The sequence below is a fragment of the Erythrolamprus reginae genome, chromosome 1, assembly GCF_031021105.1.
Source record: "Erythrolamprus reginae isolate rEryReg1 chromosome 1, rEryReg1.hap1, whole genome shotgun sequence".
Classification (NCBI taxonomy): domain Eukaryota; kingdom Metazoa; phylum Chordata; class Lepidosauria; order Squamata; family Dipsadidae; genus Erythrolamprus; species Erythrolamprus reginae.
This window is the reverse complement of record NC_091950.1, coordinates 144,667,538-144,692,000: the sequence shown is the minus strand read 5'-3', so window position 1 is coordinate 144,692,000 and position 24,463 is coordinate 144,667,538. Positions and strand designations below refer to the sequence as shown.

At 42.4% G+C, this 24,463-nt stretch overlaps 1 protein-coding gene across 1 annotated transcript; it reads right to left on the bottom strand.

The window, feature by feature from the left end:
- Positions 1-339: 339 nt before the first annotated feature.
- On the bottom strand, positions 340-24,123 carry LOC139153693 (MLX-interacting protein-like). The gene is made up of 17 exons (XM_070727972.1): positions 23,527-24,123; positions 19,007-19,113; positions 18,623-18,705; positions 18,321-18,410; positions 17,595-17,633; positions 17,277-17,430; positions 14,396-14,491; positions 10,864-10,901; positions 9,430-9,847; positions 6,315-6,358; positions 6,031-6,136; positions 5,818-5,894; positions 4,807-4,923; positions 4,562-4,689; positions 4,342-4,465; positions 4,061-4,190; positions 340-3,015 (listed from the first exon to the last, which is right to left on the bottom strand). Exons 1-17 carry the CDS (start codon positions 23,871-23,873, stop codon positions 2,897-2,899), a joined length of 2,217 nt encoding a protein of 738 aa, XP_070584073.1. The 5' UTR covers positions 23,874-24,123; the 3' UTR covers positions 340-2,896.
- Positions 24,124-24,463: the final 340 nt, after the last annotated feature.

Genomic DNA, 24,463 nt, shown 5'->3' with positions numbered 1-24,463 from the left:
CTTTTCCTACTGTCCTTATTTATCTGTATTTACTTTATGTTTATACCAATACCTGCTATCTTGTATATGTTTTGACAAATAAGTAAGTAAATAAGAGCATACTGCATGTAGCATAAGCTGTCAAATAGCAGCACAAATAGTCTGATATGTTAAAATCAATTTCCCAAAGTACTCTGTTCCACCCAAATGTATAAAAAGAACTTGATTACAATAATAGTTGGGTCAATGGAAGGCACATCTGGTAAGATCAATGAAGATGGGAGCTGAAAATTACAGAAACTATCCTATGTTTGATAAAATCATGATAACACATTCGTTTAAAAGGTGTAATGCAAGTGATAATTTAAAAATGCCTTTAATAATATATAACAATTTGATGCTGATTGTGTAGGTATGTGCATGTATTTATATAGAAATGACAGTAGCAAAATATCAGAAAAATAACAAGGGAAAAAGAAAAAGTAAAAATACAAGCTCAGTGTGAAAGAAAAATAAATTGCATCTGAGATGTAACAGATAAACAAAGATAGCCCCTGAAGTTACAAAATAAAATGCAATCATAAGACATCCGTAGTTGTTCATTAAAGCTCTATAAATAGAAGAAATCTTCAACTAGGGAAATCTCAGGGCATTGGGAAAAAATTAAAACCTTATTTGTAGCCAAGGTGGGCAACAATCTGCCTGCCTGCTTGTCTATCATTTGGCAAGAAGAGTTCAGAAGTGATTTGCTACTTCCTGCTTCCTAAGGCTGAGAGAGAGTGGACTGGCCCAAGGTCACCCAATTGGTTTCAGACTTAATGCAGAACTAGAATTCAGTCTCCCAGTTTCGAGTCTGACTCTCTACTAATACATATTAGAATTTTATTAATGTAATTTGTTGGTAGTAACTTTAGGCAAAAAGTCCTTCATGTACCACAAAAGGTACAGGAAGGAGGACACAAAAGAGCTACGGATTAAATGACAACACGTATTAAAGAAGAGTATTTCACTTTGTAATTAATTTTGCATATTCCTATCTTCCAAGAAAATGTTGGGCAATGGAATGTTATATTTTCAACTAAATCTCTAAACCAATGGTTGTCTTTTAAAAATCAGTTTTCATTTATTTTAGATCTGCTGTGATCATCACTTTGAGGTGGTAATAGAGGTCCTAATGCTTATAAGCACCACACTGCCAATCCCTGCCCCGTGCAATTATGAATATAGATACATAGGGTCCATTTATTGTTTTCACTCTTTATCAGTATCAGAATGCTTGCTTAAAGGCAAGAACAATTATAAGGACATAAGACTAATGTTCATGCTATCAGATAGATTAAATGCCAACAGAATCTGAATACTTTGCTATGCAATGTCCCCATGTTTGCTCTCTACAATATCTTTACACTAAGATATAACTCCTGAGTGAGAAATATTTTAATCAAATGAGTACGTTCCTTAAAGTTATCTCCCATTTGATAATTTCACATGGAGGCAGCAGTATTGTGAAAAGTTATCCCACTATGAATTGGATAGCCAATTTTTGAGAACCTTTATTATAGAAATATTTATAAAAAGAAGCATTAGTTGTAGCATGTAAAAATAATTAGGTAGCAGTTGTATTCTCAAAACGAAGCACAACTTTCCTTTGAACAGAGGGCATAGGATTGCACTGAAAATAACTCCATCAAGTTACTGTTTTATAAGAACCTGCTCATGTTCTTCAGAGATTAGATATTTAGTTTTTCTCTAAATATCAAGGTACTGTATGGTGATTGGAGAAAACCCCAAAGTAAACGTGCTGGAAATCAGGTTCCACCCTCTTGTAGAAATTCAGGGCATGTCCAGAAAATGGTCAGCTCTGCATTAGATTTCCAATCAGGAATGAAAAAGAGAAATAAGGCAAAAGTGTCTGCCTGCAACCATTCACATGTGAAGCCTGCAATTAGCTTGTAGGCCACAGAGTTTTTCAAGGCACGAACAGATGGAGATGCAGTATAGGCAGTCCTCAACTTACGATCACAATTGAGCCCAAAATCTCCATTGCTAAGCGAGACAATTGTTAAGTGAGTTTTGCCCCATTTTAGGGGGATTGTTAAGTGAATGACTGCATTGTTAAATTGGCAACACGGTTGTTAAGTGAATATGACTTCCTCATTGACTTTGCTTGTTGGAAGGTTGCAAAAGGTCATCCACATGACATGACTCTGGGACACTGCAACTGCCATAAATTCGAGCCGGTGGCCAAGTGGCGGGTTTTTGATCACATGACCATGGGGGAGGCTGCAATGGCTGGATGTGTGAAAAATGACCATAAATTTCACAACTGTTGCAACTTTGTGGGGTCACAAGGAATGGTTGTAAATCAAGGGCTACCTGCAATTATGCACTCACACCAGGGATTGCTAGCCATAAGCTTTCACATTCTGTGAGAAACTGAATCATGCTAAGTATCTTTACTCCCCTCTAGTGGGAAAACTCTTGAAATTAAGACCTACAGTCTTCCCAGTTCTATAAAAATCTAAAGCACGGGTGACAAACTCGCAGCGTCACGTTGCCATCATGTGATGTTTCACGGTGTTTTCCGCTTTTGCGGAGCTGGGCGTGGCTTGCACATGACACATCTGGCCCATGGACCACCAGTTTGACACCCGATCTAAAGCCATGCCTGATGACTCATTTGTACAATTTAAGATGTACTCAAACTCCATACCTTGTCCTGTTCACTCTACTCTTCCACTGTTCTCCCATGATGACCAGCACCAAAGGTAGCCCCCAGAGATTCCCTGCTGTGGAATGCCTAGCACCAATATTGTCACAAGGTCCTTATTTGCACGATGAAGGGATTTCCTGAGTTAGAAGTTCTTATTGTGGATTCCTAGCAAGGTCTGGGGAGGAAGGAAGACTGATCTTCATCCTAGTTGTTGCTCTTGCACCGCGTAGAAGATACTGCCCGTAAAGCTTGTCCAGGCAGATGGCTTGGTTGAGTCAATATTGATGTGATTTTGCTCAGCTGCAGAAGAGAGCCAGATATCGCTACAAACAGAAAAAATAAACGAAACCCCCCATTAATAACAAATTAAGTTACATGCCTTTGCCTGCTCTCGAGAAACCAACTCCCCCCAGATATCAGAGTTGCCCCCACCCTCCTTGCCTTTTGTAAGCTACTTAAAACCCACTTCTGTCGTCAGGCATGGGGGAATTGAGACTTTCCCTTCCCCCTAGGCTTATAAAATTTATGCATGGTATGTCAGAATGTATGATTGGTTTCTTAAATTGGGGTTTTTAAAATTAACTTAAATATTAGATTTGTTTACATTGTATTATTATTGTTGTTAGCCGCCCGGAGTCTACGGAGAGGGGCAGCATACAAATCTGATTAATAAATAATAATAAATAAATAAATGCAATCCTTGTGATTGAGATAGAACAAAAGCTATAAGTATGCATAATTTCCTTGCATAGCCAATATCTTGTGATAATTCTTGCCTTTCCTCTGCTCCAAAGCTAGACATGGTTGTGCAGTTTTCATTTCACACTTAAATTCACATATTTCACACTTTACTACCGGTATTTCACACTTAAACTATGAGTTACATACACTAGCAAAATTGCAAAAGGCAAATGATAGAATTAAGATAATTCTTTCAATTCCTCCTTTCATTTTTCTCATATAGAACTTACATGGCTGCCTATCTCATATAATGACCATAGGTGGTTCATAAACACCAATAAAAACAACTGGCTGAGATAAAAGCAGAACGAACTTCTCACTAGGGGCCAGAACAAAGCAAATATTTGACTGCCTGACTCAACCTCACCCTAGTCCAGTGCTTGATAGAACCGCATCTTCATATTTTCTGAAAGCTAAAAGGGCAGGGGTGGTTTCCCAGCACTTAAAATGCTAGGTTTATTTCATGCTCTGTACTTCAGCCAAGGTACTCAAAGTCCTGTTTTAGATCAAGTCCCAGATAGGACCCTGGAATACCTCCAAGGTATTAATTTGAAGGAAAAAAATCTGCCTGGAGTTTTCAGATTTCTTCACCATTGTAATTTGTCCTACCAAAGTGCCAAACCGTACCGGGCCGCAAGATGGGCAATGTGCAATGCTGCTCCAACCAGTTCATCACCGATTGGCAGAAATCTTTGATGTTGCCCGTGTTCACCGTTCTGGTATAGCTCTCAAAGAGTGGTTTAATTATAACACTGAACTGCAAGTTGAAAAGCGTTAAGGATTCATTACAATCAATTTTCCCATTTAAAATTTTGTTGCGGCAATTACTATAAATCAGACTCTGTGCCCCCAGTTTGTTCCTCTGCAGTAACCAATTAAACCCCCGTTTGTTAGTTTCTGATGGATACAATCCAAAAACGCCAGTCCTCTAATGTGCGCTGACGTACATATTCTTCATACAGTTCAGAAGCCTGATTTGATTGTGGAGGTAATACAGGAGCTCCATTAGGTGGAAGTTGGCGCTGGAATTTGCTGCAAGGGGAAAAAAGGTACAACTCAACCATATAAACTTCCTTTACTCAGATCCAGTGAGAGCTCAGCCAATTCAAACCTAACTGTTCAACTTACTCAATGGCAGTGCTCAACTCTTCAATTTCTCCACGCAGTCTTTCTGCCGTTTCCTGATTTTGTCGGCGTTCTTGCTGAAGTCTTCCTACATATGCTACACTCTTCTGCAAGAGCAGCGCTTTGCTGAGCTGAGAGCATACAAGATGGAGCAGAAGAAGAAAAGACGAACAGTTCCAAAAGGATCAGAGGAGAAATGGGAAAGACGAGATAAATACTAACCTTTCTTACACGGAAAAGATATGTACCTTAGCGCTGGTTTGGTCAGATCCTGACAGTACTAGACTGGCAAGAGTGTTAAAGCCTGAGCTGATGATCATCCGACGGGCACAGTCACCAGAAATAAAACTTGATCGGCAGCTTCCCTGCAAGGGACAATTGCATTCTGACAATTCTCAGCTTTGCACTTCATTCAATTGGGCTACACAAGATAAGGCATTGTTTTTGATCTGCAGAAGACACATGGCATGAGACGGTGGGGTACATGAGTGGAGTCAGGTGAGAGTAATATATTTATTTAGTCAAAAAGAAAATGACTCTGAATTTAAGAGAATTATCCTCACCCCAGGTGATGATAAACATAAATAATATTGCCACCTCTTACTACCATATTCTGATTCTGATATGCTTTAGATTTAAAAACAATTTAGGAGAAATACATAAGAACATAAGAAGAGCCATGCTGAATTGGGCCAAAGCCCATCGAGTCCAGCATTCTGTGTCATACAGTGGCCCACCAGTTGTACATGGGGATCTTGAGCAGAAAGAAAAGGCAAGACCCTCCCTTTCCTCTGATCCCCAACAAATGGTATTCAAGGGAATCCTGCCTGCCTCAACCAACATAGAGGCGGCACATGGACATCCGTTTCAATAACCCCCGATACACTTGCCATCAATGAGTCTGTCTAATCCTGCCTTGAAGTTATCCAGGCTGACAGCTGTCACAATCTCTTCTGGAAGTGAATTCCATAAACCAACGACCCTCTGGGTGAATAAATATTTCCCTTTATTTGTCCTCACTTTCTTACCTATGAGCTTTAGGGAGTGCCCCCTCGTCCTAGTATTGTGTGATAGAGAAAATAATTTTTCTCTATCCACCTTTTCTATCCCATGCATGATTTTATACACTCCGATCAAGTCACCCCTTAAACACCGTCTTTCAAGGCTGAAGAGACCAAGGCTTTGCAACCTGGTTTCATAAGGGAGGTGCTCCATTTCCTTGATCATACAATCTTCCTTTCAAATAGAAATCTTCTCACCTGAATAGGATTGTGTTTGTACTTTTCCTGGTGACTACACAGATTCTTCTCCTTGGCTATCTTCTGTGCTGAGGAACCTGGAACAATTCCCAAAATATAGAGGTAAATGGGCTTATATTCTGTTTTCACCCAAATAAGATATACAGATTAAAGTAAAGGAATAGATGAGACAGGATATGTGAAACGACTCCAAACTCTGCCTAGCATGTTTACCAGTATCAAGCAAGGCAGCAGCTGAGACAGGAACTGGTGAAAGCTCCTTCGTAATGGAGACTGACCTCAATAGGACATCAGCAGGGAACTTTGGGGTGCCACATATCTGTGGGAGATAATAAAAGTAATTACCACCTAGGGATTATGAAGAATAAATTGTGCATATCAATCCAAGAAAACATAAATAAGTCTATTTATCGAAAGGCCTCCAGCACAGAAGGTGAAAAAAACCAGAGGTTCTCATTTTTCCCTTTTTAGAATATGACAAAAGAGAACATCTTTACCTGAGCTGATTTTGAGGTTGGAGTGAGGGGCAATGGGATAGGACCTGGAAATGAAAAAAGAGGTTTTGTCACCCGCATTTCTGTTTCCAGTCTCTATGGACCCCCAGTCATTAGAAATTTTGGCTGGCTAATGAGCCCTACCAGGAAAAGAATACTGAATTTGGCAATTCACCAGTAAACTACATTAGCTAGTTAGAGAGCCCATTCTTCTGAATTTACTTGTTTGTTTGTTTGATTTACATAAGTGTACATAAGTACACTGGTGTGCCTTTCGTCCCGTCCAATTGTCTTTCCTTTCTTTCACCTATCTTATACATTCTCTTCCTTTCATATGTCATCTCCTCTAAGTTCACTTTCACCCTCTTTTATATTATCACATGTCTATTTTTCTTCCTATGTATTTGTGTATTGGACAAATGAATAAATAATAAATAATATGCCCCCCCTCTTTGAGGACACCAATTTACCTTATCTAGAAATTAAAGCCACCAATTGTTACTTAAAATGATGGGCGTCTCGCACAGCATGGCAACTAGTATCAAAACTCCAAGTAAGCCTGGCCACCTCACAGCCATTGTTTTCATCTAAAATTTTGCCTTGTATTACTCAGCTTGAAAACTACTACTCAGAGTCCATTTATAGCTGAAAATTAATACAGTAATACCTCGTCTTACGAACCTAATTGGTTCTAGGAGGAGGTTCGTAAGACGAAAAGTTCGTAAGACGAAACATTGTTTCCCATAGGAAACAATGTAAAATCTATTAATCCGTGCAACAACAAAAAAACCCGCAAAAAAAACACCGCCGCCCAGCTGTCACCTTTGGAAACAGCCGGGGGTGCTTCCCAGCGTCCTCCTGAACCCGAACGCCAAACCCGAACTTCCGGGTTCGGCGTTCGGGAGGCTGCCGAGAAGCCCCCCGGCTGTTTTAAAAGGTGACAGCCGGGCGGCGGGGCTTCCCGGCGGCCTCCCGAATGCCGAACCCGGAGGTTCGGCAAAAGTTCGGGTTCGGGAGGCCGCTGGGAAGCCCCGCCGCCTGGCTGTCACCTTTTAAAACAGCCGGGGGGCTTCTCGGCGGCCTCCCGAACGCCGAACCTGGAAGTTCAGGTTTGGTGTTCGGGTTCAGGAGGACGCTGGGAAGCCCCCCGGCTGTTTCAAAAAGCTACAGCCGGGTGGCGGGGCTTCTTGCTGGCGGCGGCAGCGGGTTCATAAGAAGAAAAAAGTTCGTAAGAAGAGGCAAAAATTTTCTGAACCCCGGGTTCGTATCTCGGGTTGTTCGTAAGACGAGGGGTTTGTATCATGAGGTACCACTGTAGTTGCATACACAAAGAATAGAAGAAGGAATTCAGGAGTTAATTCTTGCCTTTGTCATTTTTTAAAATTAGAATATGCACTCTAAATATAAATAAGTATGAGCTTTGCATTTCAATTGGTGCATTTCAATATTATTTCAATTTGGGAATTAAGGAAATCTTTCAATAAAGTGATTATGTAGATCTTAAAAATTATACGTGGATTTTAAATGGTTCATTCAAAAATACATTGAAAAAATATAACCAAAAAAGCAAATGTTGGATAGCCTGCAGCTGTCATGCTTTTACATAAGTAACTTTTAAAACTGCAAGAGAAAACAATGTTATTTCTTTTATACATATAAATTTATATGTATAGTGTTCTTACATTTGCATTTAAATCAAATAGAAAAACAACAAAGAGTTTTTAACACCCATTACTTATGCCTACAGACTAAAATCCTAAATCTACTGAAGCCACTGCCATCTGAGCTGAAGATGATTACATAATTTCCGAGAAGTGCAAATACAAAATAACATTTATATACAGTACTTCTAAAGCTCTTGTATCTGTAACATTAACTGGATGAAATTGTGCATCATAGGGCAAAACTGTTTCAACCAAGGTGCCTCAGAAAGGGTTAACATAGAATGCATTCAAAATCTAAGTCCTGTGAAATTGAAGTTTGGCAAATGTTTTAAAACATGTTACAACATAAAAATATAAAGTAGTTTATGACGTGTCCCAAAGGTGCTTTTTCAGGAGGCAACTGGACTTTCTTGCTTTTCTTTTGAAGATGTTTTGCTTCTCATCCAAGAAGCTTCTTCAGCTCTGACAGGATAGTGAGAAATGGAAGGATTTATATTCCTTGCAGTCAGGAATATATAATATTTATAAATTCTTTTTCATTCCCCACTATCCTGTCAGAGCTGAAACAGTTTCTTATGTGAGAAGCAAAACGTCTTCAAAAGGAAAACAAGAAAGTCCAATTGCCTCCTGAAAAAGCACCTTTAGGACAACCATGAACTAGATGACTGAGAATTTAGTTAATGACACATTACAAAATATAATAAAATATTTCATCTGGTCAACCGCACAGGAAATGTTTAGCTGTCTAACGTGGGCTACTTTTAAGGCAGATAAGTTACATCAGAAACTGCCATTTTTGAAAGCATTGATAAATCTGGTAAGAAAATATTTCTGAAACAATGACCCAAAGTCATGGGTTGTCTAAAATCCTATAAACATGTTTCATTTTCCTTTTGTTTGAGTTACTTGACAAGAACAAAGCTGAAAGAGTCTGTCAGGAGTTGGGCGGCTTATAAATCTAAACAAACAAACAAACAAACAATAAATAAATAACTTCCAGAGTTAAGAAAATGAGGTACCCCAAAACACATAGCTAGAAAGATCTTTAAAAATGTAAACCTTTTTCAAGCTTCATGAATGTTAGCAAAAAGGAAGAAGTTCAACTGATGAGAGTCTGAAAACCAAATGTCTACCCAGGGGTGTTTACATGTGCGTCAAAAAAGGCAAGATGGCAGCCATGTCCTTAGGATTGAAGCTCTATTATTTTACATGTATTATATCTTGATCTGTTTAAAAAGGGCTGGGGGGGGCACGAACTGAATGGTTGTGGTCAATTTTTTTTTTGCCGTCCCCCCCGCCCCAATACCTGATGACGGTTATAAAACTAACTACCGTAGGATAAGTGCACAAATCCCCAATATTACTTAACAACCAAAAAGCAGAAGTCCAAATAAATCTTAGCTAGTGTAAGCCACATTTCTCTTCTTTAGGGAGCCCCATTCAGCAGTACGTACCAGCCGTAGGCAGTGGAGTGAAGGAGACCTGGGGTGTTGCAGGTTGATGATGAGTAGGAGAAGGTGCTGGAGCAATCCGCTGAAGCTGCCTGACCCCCCCACCCTTGGTTGTGGGACCACAGTTTGGAATAACAAAGGATCCCCCAGGAGGGGATGGCAAGGCCTTTTCCAATCCAGTGTTAGGGACAACAGAAAAGACAAACGTGGCTTGGGGCTGAAGATGCAAGATTGGAGGGGCAGGTGGAGGGCTGATCCTTGGTGGAGAGGTAGGGAAGAATGGCAGGAAGATCTGCTGTCCAGTCAGAGGTGTAGGGAGCTCCACGTCCAGAAGTGGGTCTCCCAATGGTGGGAGCTCCTTAGCGTGAGAGGCAACTGGAGGCAAATCTGAGGCGTCCTGGTCTGGTAGAGGTGCAGGAACCTAGGAAAGACTAAGGAAATGTCAGCTCTTATACATAATTTTAAAATAAATTCTGTCAGCACTTTCTTACTGTTACATAAAGAAGGGTGGGAGGGAAAGATTAATTACAGATGGACCTTGCTTAATGACCATTCAAATTAACAATGGCCTTGGAAAAAGTGCTTTACAGCCCGTGAAGTACTTCTGAAAACCCCCCTCCCCTCCCCGTGGTCACCTGATGACATTCTGGGTGCTTGGCAACCTATTCATACTTATCACTGGTTACCCAGTGTCACCAATCAGAAAATCAATGGGAAAGCCAGCAGGGAAAGTTGCAAGCTGTTGTTGCCATCTGCTGAGAGGACTGAAGTGAAATGTCACCTGATTGCTTTGCTCAATGAACATGATCCCAATATTCCCAGTTGCAATGGGTTGTGATTAAGGGAAAGGCAGGGAGACAAGGATTTTAGTACATAAAAACTCCCTGCCACTCAGTGCTTGCGCATAGGTTTTAACATACTAAAACCCTTGTTTCCCTCTCTCTCTCTTAGGGGATAATTTATGATTGCAATTAGGAGTGTTGGGAACAATGGTCATTGAGCAAAACAGTCACGTGACATGTCATTTAATGATCTCTTCGCTCAGTGTCTGAGTTTCCATTCCTAATTGTGCACATTAAGCAATGACTGCCTTTAACTTATTATTTAAATTCATAACTAGGCACAGCACACTACTTGTAGTAAATGAAGTAGCTATAAAACTAATAATAAACCATATAGTTCTTTATGTTTGGTTTGGCTTAGTTCACTTTATACAGGAATATACCAGGGTAATATATCCAGAAAATGAAATAATGTATTGAAACAATTATCTGAATATTGGGATGAGCTGGACTATGCTTTTCAAACTGCAGGTTTCATTCCCTGTAACATAATTTCTAACAGAAAATAATAATCCTTACTTTGTACATATGAAACTAAGTGCTAGCCTTACTGTGGTTACTGTAATAAATGACTGGATATACTACTTCTCCTTACCTGGAATATAGGCTGAGAACGACAAGAAGTAATAAATTCTGTGAAAAACAAAAAGGTAGGATAGATGACTTGGAGGAGTCAATAAATGGGCAATAAATGAGTAATAAAAATGAGGACTGGCTGCAAAGCTTGATCAATTAAGCAAATAATCTTTAATTTTTTCTCAGCTAGTGGTGTTTTTAAAAAATCATAAACAGGAAGATGGACGATATGAAACTGGAACCCGAGGAAAGAAAAAGCAACTTATGCATTTTGCCTGACTACATCATATATTAGTTGTCATTGACGGAGAGAAATTAAGTGTGTGTATGTGTGTGTGTCCCAACATACATAACCAGGGACTAGAATGTAAGTTGTCATATACAGTGGTACCTCTACCTAAGAACGCCTCTACTTACAAACTTTTCTAGATAAGAACTGGGTGTTCAAGATTTTTTTGCCTCTTCTCAAGAACCATTTCCCATTTAAGAATCTGAGTTTCTGAAACTGTAACTGGAAAAGGCAGGGAGAAGCCTCCGTGGGGCCTCTCTAGGAATCTCCTGGGAGAAAACAGAGCCGGAAAAGGTGTGGAGAAGTCTCCATGGGGCCTCTCTAAGAATCTCATGGGAGGAAACAGGGCCTCCACTCTCCCTGTGGTTTCGCCAATCGCACGCATTATTTGCTTTTACATGGATTCCTATGAGAAAAATTGCTTCTTCTTACAAACTTTTCCACTTAAGAACCTGGTCATGGAGCGAATTAAGTTCATAAGTAGAGGTACCACTGTACTTACACATTAATCTTCTTCCAAGTATATTTGACTGCTGGTGATGTCATGATGTCATGATGACATCACTGACCTGGATCAATTGGTGCCAGTCATTATTTTCCTGAATTTTTTTAGAATATTTTTCTATTTTGGGGGAGATTTGTTTAATTTCTTCTTCTTCTGAGCATGCGCAGACACTGAGTTTCCAGCAATGCACATGCGTCACCATTTTGTTTTGGACGGGGAGTACTTTTTTTGAGGTTCTTTTGCACTGCACAAAAATTTCTCCTAGACCAAGAGCATAAGCTGTCCACCCTCCACCTGGGTCGTTTGAAGAAGGGAAGTCTTTTTGGGAGGCAGCGCCTAGATGTAAGAAAATGAACCACTGAAGGAAAGAAGCCCTGAAGCTGCTGGCATTGCAGCCGTTCCCACACCCTCCTCATAGCTTGGAACTCCAAGCGGAACAGATCTTCAGCGTTTGTGAAGAAGCGGCAGCTCTGGGTACGCCATGCCCCCTTTGAGAGCTGCTTTACAAACAAGGTGCAAAGAGAACGAAGCAACCAGAGCAACAGCCAAGGACAGAAGAGTTCACTCAGGTACAAAGCCGGCGAGGAAGGCGGCTGGGTTGGAGGGAAGTAGACTGAGCCACCACCACCACCCCACGTGTTGCAGGCCCCTACCAGCCTTCACCCATGCCTCCGTACAGCCAGCATCTCCTGAAGTCACTGTTGTTGGAGCCATATGGCGCCTGTATGTTCAGGCAGGGCAAAGGAGGGGAATGGCATTGGCTCTGCTAGCAATGAAGCGTGGAAGTTCCAGTCCATCCGCCCATGAGTGAAACAGGTGACGTGAAGGAGACCGCTCAGCAGTAGGTTGCACAGAGGAGGGGTGGCGGGAGATCCCCTTCCTCCCCTTCCGTACCCTCCGTGCATGAAGATGCCTGTCCTGAACTCACCACCCTGATGGGAAGGTGCGCAGTGCACTTCTGCCGCCCTGCAGAGGACCTCTTGCGACCCTCCCATCCCAGGGGAAGCCCCCATCTTCACATCCCGGGAGGTGGGAAATGGCGCGGTGCACGTCATCCATCTTGCAGAGGATTTCTCTTGCGCCACTTCCCCAAGAGAAACCCCCATCCTTGCATCCTGTGAACGCGTGATTTGGGCTAAAAGAAGAAGCTAGTGCCTCCCGAAGTGTCTCCTGAGCTGCCCCAGCCTGCTGCCGCCGCTGGGATTCTGTGTTGCCCAGGGGTGCCCACCGCCTACGGGATGTAGCGATGGTGGGCCACTGGGGGGCTTCCGCGCAGCTGGGAATGCACTAAACTTGGCCCTCCCTGGGCATCGCCCACCCGCTGGCCATCAACAGAGGCACTCTCTAGGAAGGATGGGAGAGGCCGGTTGCCGGTTTGCTGCCCCCTGGCAGAGCAGCTCTGCATGGCCCGAGTGCCAAACTCCACCGTTGCTACCATCCTTGCCTATCTTGCCCCTGTCTGGGCAAGACTTGCAGAATCTTAGCAGATGAGAGGATTTCGCTCTTATTTCTTGTGACTTAGGCTGTCTTTGTTCACTAGCTATACCTCTGAGCCAATGTAAGTAATCGACGGCTCTAATACTATTTACTGTTGAGGTCAGAACCCAACCTTTCATAATCTGGGGATTAATTTGAGGCTTTTGAAAATAAATAATCTTATTTTCTCCCAAAGCATGAGAATTAGATACTTTGCTTATTGAGACTGTGAAAACATTTTCCCACTGAAACATACTGTATTTTTCAGAATACAAGACACACCTTTTTACCTCTCAAGAGAGGGTGAAAATTTGGGTGCATCTTATACATCGAATGCATTCCCACCCAGCCGCCCCCACCCTTTGACTTCTGCCTCCCAGGAATTTACCTCCTTGCAGCTGACATTGCAGAGTCTGATTAGCACAAACAACTGATATCAACCTCCTGACACCAGCTGATTCAGCACAGGCAGACCACCTGCTAGAACTGAAAGTGAAACTAGCTGCAAGGAAGCAAATTGCTGGGTGAGAGAGAGGCAGATTTTTATTTTCTGCTGAACTGGATACAAGGAACTGGATGCAATAACTATAAATGTCTGTAGAGTGATCAAATTATTAGACTTATTTTTTAAAGACTTCTTTATTATTGTTCTAGACAGCTTAACAAAATGAAGAAGCTTTTTAAAATAAATGCTTGATCTGAAGAGGCCCAGTAGTATTGTATCTTCTTTTAAATAGCAAAGAATGTATAAATCCATAAAGCCACATCAATTTTAAAGATCTGTAAAAGTATAATCTGAAATACAACAGTGTCCTGTTTTAGTATTAATGGTAAGGCAGCTGAGTTAAACTCCGACTTAGTCATGTTTGGAGTATATCTATTTAAATAATCGGGAGGAGTTAGTTTGATTACATTTAAGAAAGCTTTCTGACATTAATGTACTGCCATAACATACATTTCTCCAATTCTTTGCTATTTCTATGGATCAGACACACATGCACATAAATACACAGCAAACAGTGTTAAGGTGCCTCTTATACTCCGGTGCATCTTATACTCCTAAAAAATCAGTACTTGGAACAGATCTAGGGAATCCAGCAACACATTTCCATGCTGTACATTTTCTGGAATACATAGGTGAAATTTTTAAAAACATAGCCTTGAATTGACCCTAATAAACTATGCAAAGCTCATTTAAAAATATAAATATTTTGTCTATGGAATGTTCCACCGGATCTCATAATTCAACTTAGTTATATAAAATTGGGGAATTTTTGTTACCGTGAATAGGGTCCAAAGTGTTCACAAATTCTTCTCCAAAATTGGGGTGAAGTTGGGTCAGAGTAGGCTGTATCATGTCAGAATTACCCTGGTGAGCTGGAGAGATAAAATAAGGGATATAATTTGCTATTCATTTTATTTATTAAGTTTATGTCACTATCCAACTCACACCATGGTGATGCTGGGTAGTTTACAAGATAAAAAATCCACAATGTAAAGCTCTTAAAATGCCATGTTCTCCGCTGTAGCGACTACCAATGTAATTACTCTAGCCACTTGACAATAAAAAGCAAATTGGCAACCAATGCATACACAAATCTAGGCTTGTGTAAAACTGTATGAACTGCTCCATTTTGAACCAATTGAAGCTTCTGGATACTCTTCAAGAGCAGCTCCATGTAGACTGCATTACAATAGTCCCAACAGGGTTTGGGTGACTCTGAGACGGGCATATTGGTCCCGGAATGGGCATAACTGATGCACAACAAAGAGCAGGCTCTCCTGGCCCTGACTGCTACCTCCTCAAGCAGAGGTCGCAGGTCCAGGAGAACTCCAGCTTATGCATCAGGTCTGTTTGGGGCAGAACCAAGTCCATCCTTGACCACATATAATTCTCCAAAACCCAAAGACACCCAAACCCATTGCATCTTGCCAAGGTTCAATTTTGCCTGTTGCCTTAATAGCCTCCAGGGACCAGGAAAGGACTGTTGCAGCAATGCTTAACTCAACAAAGGCAGAGACGTGTAACTGAATACAGTGGAACCCCGACATACGAGCAGCTCTACTTACGAGGTACTCGAGATACGAGCTGGGAGAGTAGAGAAATTTTTGTTCGACTCACGAGCTTCCATTTGGGATACGAGCCGAGAAGAGCCGGCCTGGCTTGCTTTGCTTCCGAGCTGATGCAGAGCCGAATAAAGCGTCACGCCCCTCTGACGCTTTCGGCGGCTTCCGAAGCGATGCTGGCCTCTTTTGCCGCCAAAAGCGTCAGGGGGGCGTGACGCTTTATTCGGCTCTGCATCAGCTCGGAAGCAAAGCAAGCCAGGCCGGCTCTTCTCAGTATCCAGCTCTTGGTGAGTCCTTGGCTTCTGCTGGGGGTGCAGAAGCGGGCGGGGGGGGGGGCGGCAAAAAAAACGCCCGGACAAGCACTTGCTGCGAGGCGGGCGGGGGGGGGGGGGCAAAAAAAACGCCCGGACAAGCACTTGCTGCGAGAGGCGGGCGGGGGGGGGGGGGGGGGCAAAAAAAACGCCCGGACAAGCACTTGCTGCGAGAGGCGGGCAGGGGGGAGGGGGCAAAAAAAAAACGCCCGGACAAGCACTTGCTGCGAGGCGGGCGGGGGGGAGGGGGCAAAAAAACCGCCCGGACAAGCACTTGCTGCGAGGCGGGCGGGGGGGGAGCAAAAAAAACGCCCGGACAAGCACTTGCTGCGAGGCGGGTGGGGGGGGGGGCAAAAAAAACGCCTGGACAAGCACTTGCTGCGAGAGGCGGGCGGGGGGGAGGGGGCAAAAAAAACGCCCGGACAAGCACTTGCTGCGAGGCGGGCGGGGGGGAGGGGCAAAAAAAACCGCCCGGACAAGCACTTGCTGCGAGGCGGGCGGGGGGGGAGCAAAAAAAACGCCCGGACAAGCACTTGCTGCGAGAGGCGGGCGGGGGGGGGGGGCGGCAAAAAAACCGGGGCACTTTCGCTGCGAGTGGCGGGAAAAAATAAGCAAGAAAAAATAAGCGGCTTTTCCGCTGCCTCCTAAAGCGGGGAAGTTCGCCAGGAGGCAGCAGAAAAGCCGCGCGTGTCTTTTAAAACATCGGAGCCGGCATGGGGAGGCTTTTAATCAGCCTCCGAGCCCCGAACCCGGACTCGGGGGTTGATTGAGAGCCTCCCCATGCCGGCTCCGATGTTTTAAAAGACACGCGCGGCTTTTCTGCTGCCTCCTGGCGAACTTCCCCGCTTGAGGAGGCAGCGGAAAAGCCGCGCGTGTGTTTTAAAACATCGGAGCCGGCATGGGGAGGCTTTTAATCAGCCTCCGAGCCCCGAACCTGGACTCGGGGGTTGATTGAGAGCCTCCCCATGCCGGCTCCGATGTTTTAAAACACACGCGCGGCTTTTCCGCTGCCTCCTAAAGCGGGGAAGTTCGCCAGGAGGCAGCAGAAAAGCCGCGCGTGTCTTTTAAAACATCGGAGCCGGCATGGGGAGGCTCTCAATCAACCCCCGAGTCCGGGTTCGGGGCTCGGAGGCTGATTAAAAGCCTCCCCATGCCGGCTCCGATGTTTTAAAACACACGCGGGGCTTCTTTGCTGACTCCTGGCGAACTTCCCCGCTTCAGCCGACGTCTTTTCCCCTCAGCCCTCGGGCTTGCACGCATTAATCGCTTTTACATTGTTTCCTATGGGAAACAATGTTTCGACATACGAGCTGTTCGACGTGCGAGCCTCCTTCCGGAACCAATTAAACTCGTAAGTCGGGGTTCCACTGTATTATCATCCAATTGATATCACCTTTTCTCATGGTGATGGACAGTCTCCCTCGATAGTTTCATGTAAATGTTAAACAGGAGCACTATCCCATCGAGCTCTTGCCAGATAACTAACTACATTGTGTCCCAAATCTGGGTCTGAATCCTTAATGAAGAAGATTCAGATACTCTAAAGATGCCACTTGATCACCTGCTCAACAACTTTCCCCCAAAAGGGAAGGCTGGAGACAGGACAAAAAAATTTATACCCAAATTTACAGCTTTCATGGCAAAATAACATGTTTCATACATAGTCTTTACAAGTTAGCAACTAACTCCTATATAAAAGCCCTTGGAAAGCTCTGTGCACTTGGCCATAAGGAAAAAGTTTCACTACAATATCACAGTGTAATGGGCATAAAGTGACTTCTCACCAAGGCCACGTAAGTTGGGACCACCATAAGGGTTGCGGCTGGAGACCATGGTATCCAGAAGTACATCCAGATCATGTAAGGGATCAATATCCATTGGACCTCCACTTGCTGTTTCAATGTTGAGTTCTACCTCTGAAATTGCATCAGACACCTCCTGCACAAAATTGGGGGGAGAAATCCATATGTTCCAGCAAAGGATTGGGGAAATGAAAGCTGGAATGCTCAATGGTTGTTATTCTAAGTATGCCAGCTTGCTTTAGACTCTGTGAGAGGGGGAAGGAAATAGGGAAAGGGAACTTTTGAATATTAAAATAGTACCTGACTAGGATCACAGTTTGGTTTGTCAAACCTCTGCTCCTAGACCAAAAAGATAAGGTGCTTTAAATTAGAATACATTTCTGAGAGAATCATTAGCAAAGGAAAATTAAAAATTTATCCAATTAATGAAATCAATAAAGCAGTAGAGAATCCTTATAAGCAACTGTATATATTAATAAATAATTAGTGTCTAACTTATGCAAATGGAAAAAAGTCAAAATTATGAATTAACTACAGATGGAGAAAAGATCTTTGGTCCGAGGCACCTGATAGATAAAAGAGCCCCTCTCTGAGAAAGATGGATAGCTTAGAAATATGAAAGATAAATAAAAATAAAAAGGATAATCATCTGGTAAATCTCATACTAGGTCCCATGATTGGGATCTGCAATAATAAAATTTCTCAGGTATAAGAGGCTACTAAAAATGCTAGCTAAACACATTTTACACTATGCCTATAAATGTTGGTGCAAATGTGTAGAAATTCTGCAGAGGTACTTGCATAATGTTTTAAATCTTGTACATGCAGGCTGCATATGTACACAGGGTTGAGCTGTTTTAGGATAGAATTAAGACTCTTGGCTGCCACTGCAACAACACAGAGGACAAGATAAAGAATATCATCAGGCGAGGGAAAATTTCAATATAGTGCTATATGCCAGCTTTTTTAATCACACTGATATCATGTGTTATCCAAAAACCTTTACTTGCTTGAGAAGAAACTTACCCGAATATGGAAGAATGTCCTCCATTTATTATATTCCCTAATAACAACCCCAACTTGGCGTTTCCAATATTTTCCTTCCATAATGACAGCCTAACAAATAAATAGAGACACAAAAGTTAAATAAAGGCAAAGAAATAGAATCTGGTATTTATGGAAGAGATGTTGGAATGTAGGGTCTTTGGTGCTGTCTGGGCATGGTGGTTTTCTTGCAGATGTCTCATTACCAAACTAGGTAACATCATCATTGTACTAAGAGAGCATCACACTCTGGTAATTCTTCATGGCATAAAATCCTTGCTCACCTCAGGCTTGCGATGCTGCTCTATGTCACTGCATTCCAGGGGAGTCACAAAGCTGCACACAGGATTCTGCCTCTTCTCCACATCTGTGTCCAAAATAAAACAGAAACAGAACTCTAAATGCCATTTCCACTTTCAGAGACAGACAAGTGTACTTTTTGACTGTCTGAAAGCTCTCCCAAATTGTACATTTACAAACAGGAAGACAATGTTCATGGGCTTTACAACCAAAGACAACAGACTATATGTGATGTTCTATTGCTTGCAGCTCATAATAGTGCACAGAAAATAGTCCTTGGCTGCAGAATTCATCAAGAACATGGACTCCTTATGGAAAGAAGGTGCCTTGGGTATACATTTCCGAATTTATCCTGTTCCAATACTCACACTGTAGATACCATGCCCTCCAAATAGCATTATTGAGTCGAATCTTGTCACGCTGCAGCAATTTCAGTCCCTTGAAGGTTTTCCATTTGGGAGATACAATTTTCCCACTAAAAATAAAAAAGAACCCAAATAAATTTCTGTAATATCTGGTATACAAGTCAAGCCAAAAATGATTAAGAAAGCAAAATAAATAGGAATATTACCTCAAAGACTTGACAATATAGACACAAATATTCCTACACTGTGCCAATAAAAGAAGAAAATAAGAGAATTCAAAATAGAGTATAAAATGCATGCAATTGTTTATCTTTTTGAAAGACTGAGTAATGTGCAAGATTTCTTTGAAAGTTAGTATCTCATCTCTGCTTTCCCTTCCCTATTGGATTTTATGACAAACTGAAGGAAATGGATGAACAGGCCCACAACAGCAAATTAATTTATGCAGAGAACAACTGGAGACTATTAACTATAAGTAATATGTTTGTCTAAAGATCAACTTAGTGATTACTGAATTAGAATGATTTGTGATGTGTCATCGGTGTTTTCAAATGCAAAAAAAGTATTTCCAATAGAAAAAATTCTTAAAGAATAATATGTTGAGAACTTTTTAGCAGTTGGATTCTGTAGAATAGATTACATTCTGTTTAATCTAATTATGCCATCCATTTTTTTTACTGTTGGAAGGTAATTACAGGTCACTTTTCCCTCAACAACTGAAAATTAAGCCAGTGGTCTGAATACTACTGACACCATTGACATATCAAGAGTAACACAACTTGATAGCCTCTCTTTCTGAAAGTCATGAGAATGAACATAAACAATATGAAGATTCATGTGACCAGTGTGATATAGCCTGACCAAAACCACTTCAAGTCTGGCAACTGATTTACTGAGTAATTATTCCAAAAGCAAAGGAGAGATTGATGTCTTGATCATTTCCAAACTGAATTTATGGATGCTTCTTGCCAAAGGTCTTCTAAAACTGGTGATCCAAAGATATGCGATACTAACAGAAATGTATTTTTGTTTGTCAACATTTTTTGGTAACAAGAAAAGTATGAAATGTCAGAGACATAGGGGAGATTTAAAAGTGGAAGAGGTTATTGCCTCTCCTTTCCCTATAAAACATTACTAAAGGAACCAAAATGAAGGCACATAGAGGCCTTGTGCCAAAGCATTCAGAATTCCCTTTTCTCCTTTGTTCCCCAACAGCTCTGTGAACCAAGTCTATTCTAAGAATGGAGAACTCTGGTCTAAGGCTCAGCTGGCAGATTAATTATGAATAGCTGTCCAATAAATAATATTTGGGCCGGGGTGGCGCAGCAGGTAGAGTGCTGTACTGCAGGCCACTGAAGGGGATGGTAGATCTGTAGGCCAGCAGTTCAAATCTCATCACCGGCTCAAGATTGACTCATCCTTCCATCCTTCCGAGGTGGGTAAAATGAGGACCCAGATTATGGGGGCAATATGCTGGCTCTGTTAAAAAGCGCTGTTGCTAACATGTTGTAAGTCGCCCTGAGTCTAAGGAGAAGGGCGGCATAAAAATTGAATGAATGAACAAACAAACAAACAAACAAATACTCTGTTACAAAGGGCAACTATAAAAAATACAGGTAGTCTTCGACTTAACCACAGTTCATTAAGGACATTTAAAATTACAACAGCATTAAAAAGTGACTTGTGACCATTTTTCACACTTATAACTACTGAAACATACCCATGGTCATGGGATTTACATTCAAATGTTTGACAAGTGGTTCATATTTATGACAATTGCAGTGTCCCAGGGTCATGTGATTATCTTTTGCAACCATCTGGCAAGCAAAGTCAATGGGGAAGCCAGATTCACTTAACAACCATGTTACTTAATTTAACAACTACAGTGGTTCGTCTAAGAAATCTGGTAAGAAATGTTGTAAAATGGGACAAAACTCACTTAACAAATTTCTCACTTGCCAACATAAGTTTTCGGCTCAATTGTGGTTGTAAATTGAGGACTTTACAAATGGGTAAATAGGCTCATATTACCAGGTTTATCCAGTAAATGCAGGCACATAACAAATTAAGCTTTCAACAAAGCTACTGACTGATAAATAAGTTTCTTCTTCTGAACATATACATACTTAACCCTCAAATTTAATTCAAATAGCACATTAGAAAATCACTTTTCTCCTTCTCGCAATTTAGAGACAATTCAGAATCTTTGTTTTAACTCTTAAAATTGCTTCCAAGAGCCTTTATTTCTATTTGAGATATTTCTGATTTGTTCTGATGTACTCTGCACTTCCAGGATATTAACAGAGATTTTGAGCCTCCCTATTGGTGCTCAAGTTCTAGTATGAGAAAGAAATAATGAAAAAGTCTAATTTGAGTCCAGGGTTTTAACATAATAACATTGCCCAGAAGAGGGTGGCACATTTAGAACTTTGTTTAGAATTCAAGTTTGGGCAAGGCCCATTGTTAAGTAAGGTACAGCAACTTGGAAGGAAGGTATGTTGTCCAATATAATTAGTCCTCGGCTTACAACCACAACAAAGGCCAAAATTTATGTTGCTAAGTGAAACATTTGTTAAGTGAATTTTGCCCCACTTTACGACCTTTCAAGCCACAGTTGTTAAATGAATCACTACAGCTGTTAAGGAAGCATCCTCCATTGACTTTGCTTGTCAGAGGATCGCCGAAAGCAATCTCATGATCCTAGGACACCGTAAAGGTCATAAATATGAATAGAACAGAATAACTTTGTCACCTCGAATATACACTAATCGGCATCCAACCATCCATCCATTCAGTCATAATCTAATCCAATCCAATCCAATGAAATCCAATCAAATTGCCACCCAACTCCAGAAGGACTCTGGGCAGCTTACAACAAAGACATCTAAAAACTATTACCCCTTTCCAAAAAACAATAATATCTTTGTGGCCAGATCTAAAATATGTAACATTTGCTTAAGGGCCCCAGGCCTGTCTTTAAGGCTTTCCAGAAGGTCATTAGGATGAGGGAGGTACGGATCTCAGGAGGGAGCTAATTCCAGAGGGCCGGCGCTGCCACAGAGAAGGCCCTCCCCCATGGCCCCGCTAACTGATACTGCTTAGCCAAGGGGACCCGGAGAAGGCTGACCTTGGGGGCCCTTATCGGTCGTTGGGAGCTGTGCAGCAGAAGGCGGTCCTGAAGATGGTCTGGCCCTAAGCCATGTAGGGCTTTAAGGGGATAACCAACACGTTGAATTGCATCCGGAGACTGAGGATTGGGAGCCAGTGCAGCTTGCAGAGTATTGGTGTGGTGTGGGTGTACCTAGGTGCGCCCATAACCACTCCCGCGGCTGCATTCTGGACCAGCTGTAGTCTCTGAACGCTTCTCAAGGGTAGCCCCATGTGCAATGCATTGCAATAGTCGAGCCATGAGGTGATAAGGACATGGGTGACATGAGAAGAGTCTCCTGATCCAAATAGGGTAGCAACTGATGCACCAGGCAAACTTGTAATGCCCCACCAAAGGGAATTAAAAATGAAATTTTGTTTCCTACAGTTCTCAAAGTTGAACCAGTCACCAAACATCCAAATATTTGTTACATGATCACAGGGATGCTGCCAAAGTTTGTTAACTGTGAAAATTGGTGCCAAGTCACATATTTTTTTACTGCCATTCAAGATTTTGATTTCTGGAAGCTCTGGAGCAATTCCGGTTGGTTGGGACAGTGTTCTATCTAGGCCCTTCTCCCTCCTGCAGGTCTTTTATGGCAAGGTCTCCAACCTTGGCAACTTTAAGACTTGTGGACTTCAACTCCCAGAAGTTGAAGCTGAGGCAAAAGTTTATTTTCAGCAAGGCATACTTTTAAGTGATCTAATAACTGACAGGATACAACAGACTAGTCAGAGATTGGGTGTTAGTGATTTGGGTTAATTAATGTACATTAAACACTGACTGTTTCATAGATAATGAACCTTTTTTTGAAATACATTCGTCATATACCTTAAACCAGGGGTCTCCAACCTTGGCAACTTTAAGACTTGTGGACTTCAACTCCCAGAGTTCTTTAGCCAGCTTTTTTCTTCCTTCCTTCTGCCTTCTTCCTTCCTTCTTTCTTTCCTCTCTCCACCTTCCTTCATTCTCTTTTTTCTTTCTTTATTCTTCCTTCCACCTTTCTTGTGAGAAGCAAAAGGTCTTAAAAGAAAACTTTCTTTCTCTTTCTTCCTTCTTCCCTCCCGCCTTTTTCTTGAGAAGCAAAAGGTCTTCAGAGAAAAGAAACTTTCTTTCTTTCTCTCTCTCTTTCTTTCTTCCTTCATTTCTTCTTTCCTCCCTCTCTCTTTTCTTGTGAGAAACAAAAGGTCTTCAAAGAAAAAAACATTTCTTTCTTTCTTTCTCCCTCCCTCCCTTCCTTGGCTGAGGAGTTCTAGGAGTTGAAGTCCACAAGTCTTAAAAGTTGCCAAGGTTGGAGACCCCTGTTTTATGGCACTAACCACCAAGTGGGGCTCGCCTCCCTTCGTCCTTTCCTTGCCATCCCGGCCCTCCTCACCTGTAGGCCAGGGTCATGCATTCGAACAGCTTCGTGAGGGAGGCATCGATATTGAGCGCGCCGCTACTGCGCGGCCCGTAGCGGTAGATCTGACAGGTGCCTTGATCTACCGTGTCGAAGTCGTAGAGAGCCCCCAAACACAGCTGGGCTCCGCTTTCAGCTTTCCCAGCCGCAGCCTTCTCTAAAGCTCCGGCCTCTCCGACTCGCTCGGGCACGCAGCTTGGCAGGCCTCCTAAACGAACGGCTCGCTCGGCCTCTTCGGAGTCGACATCTGGATCGGGGTCCGACTCGGCGTGGGGTTCCGAGACCATGAAGTGGCCACTGTGGATGATTTGGGAACGGGACATCGCTGCTGTTCCGGCTGCCCTCCTCCGTGTCCGGCAAGAACATCGCTAACAAGGCCAAAATAACGCTACTACTGTCACCATGGTAACAAAGGATCTCCCCCTCCCCCCTACACACACACCAAGAACTGGAACTTGTAACTTCGGCTGCCAGGATGCGGGGGAACGAAAAAGGAGGGGACCCCAAACGGAGGGTCGCCCTAAATCCGCCCTTATCTCAGGCTCCCTTAGCAACAAGGAAAAGGCGTTCTGCGCATGTGTTCCTCCTCAACCGCAGAGCATGATGGTTGTTGTAGTTGTTTCAGCTTTCCTCCAGAGGACGCACCTCGCGGCAAGAACGCGAGACATTGGGGGGAGGGATAAAGCACTAAGCTTTTAAAAGGTTTATTTAACTTGTTATACCTCAGTCATAGTTCCCTCTAAGCTGAGCAGTGAGCAATCGCTCACTTAAAAATCATCATCAACTCAGAGTTTTCCAAACCTGCCCAGAAGCTGAGAGGGAAAGAGTGAGAGGGAAGGAGAGAGAGAGGAAGAGAGGAAGAGAGAGAAACAGATAGAAAAAAGAGAGGAAGGAAAACAGAAAGAAAAAGAAT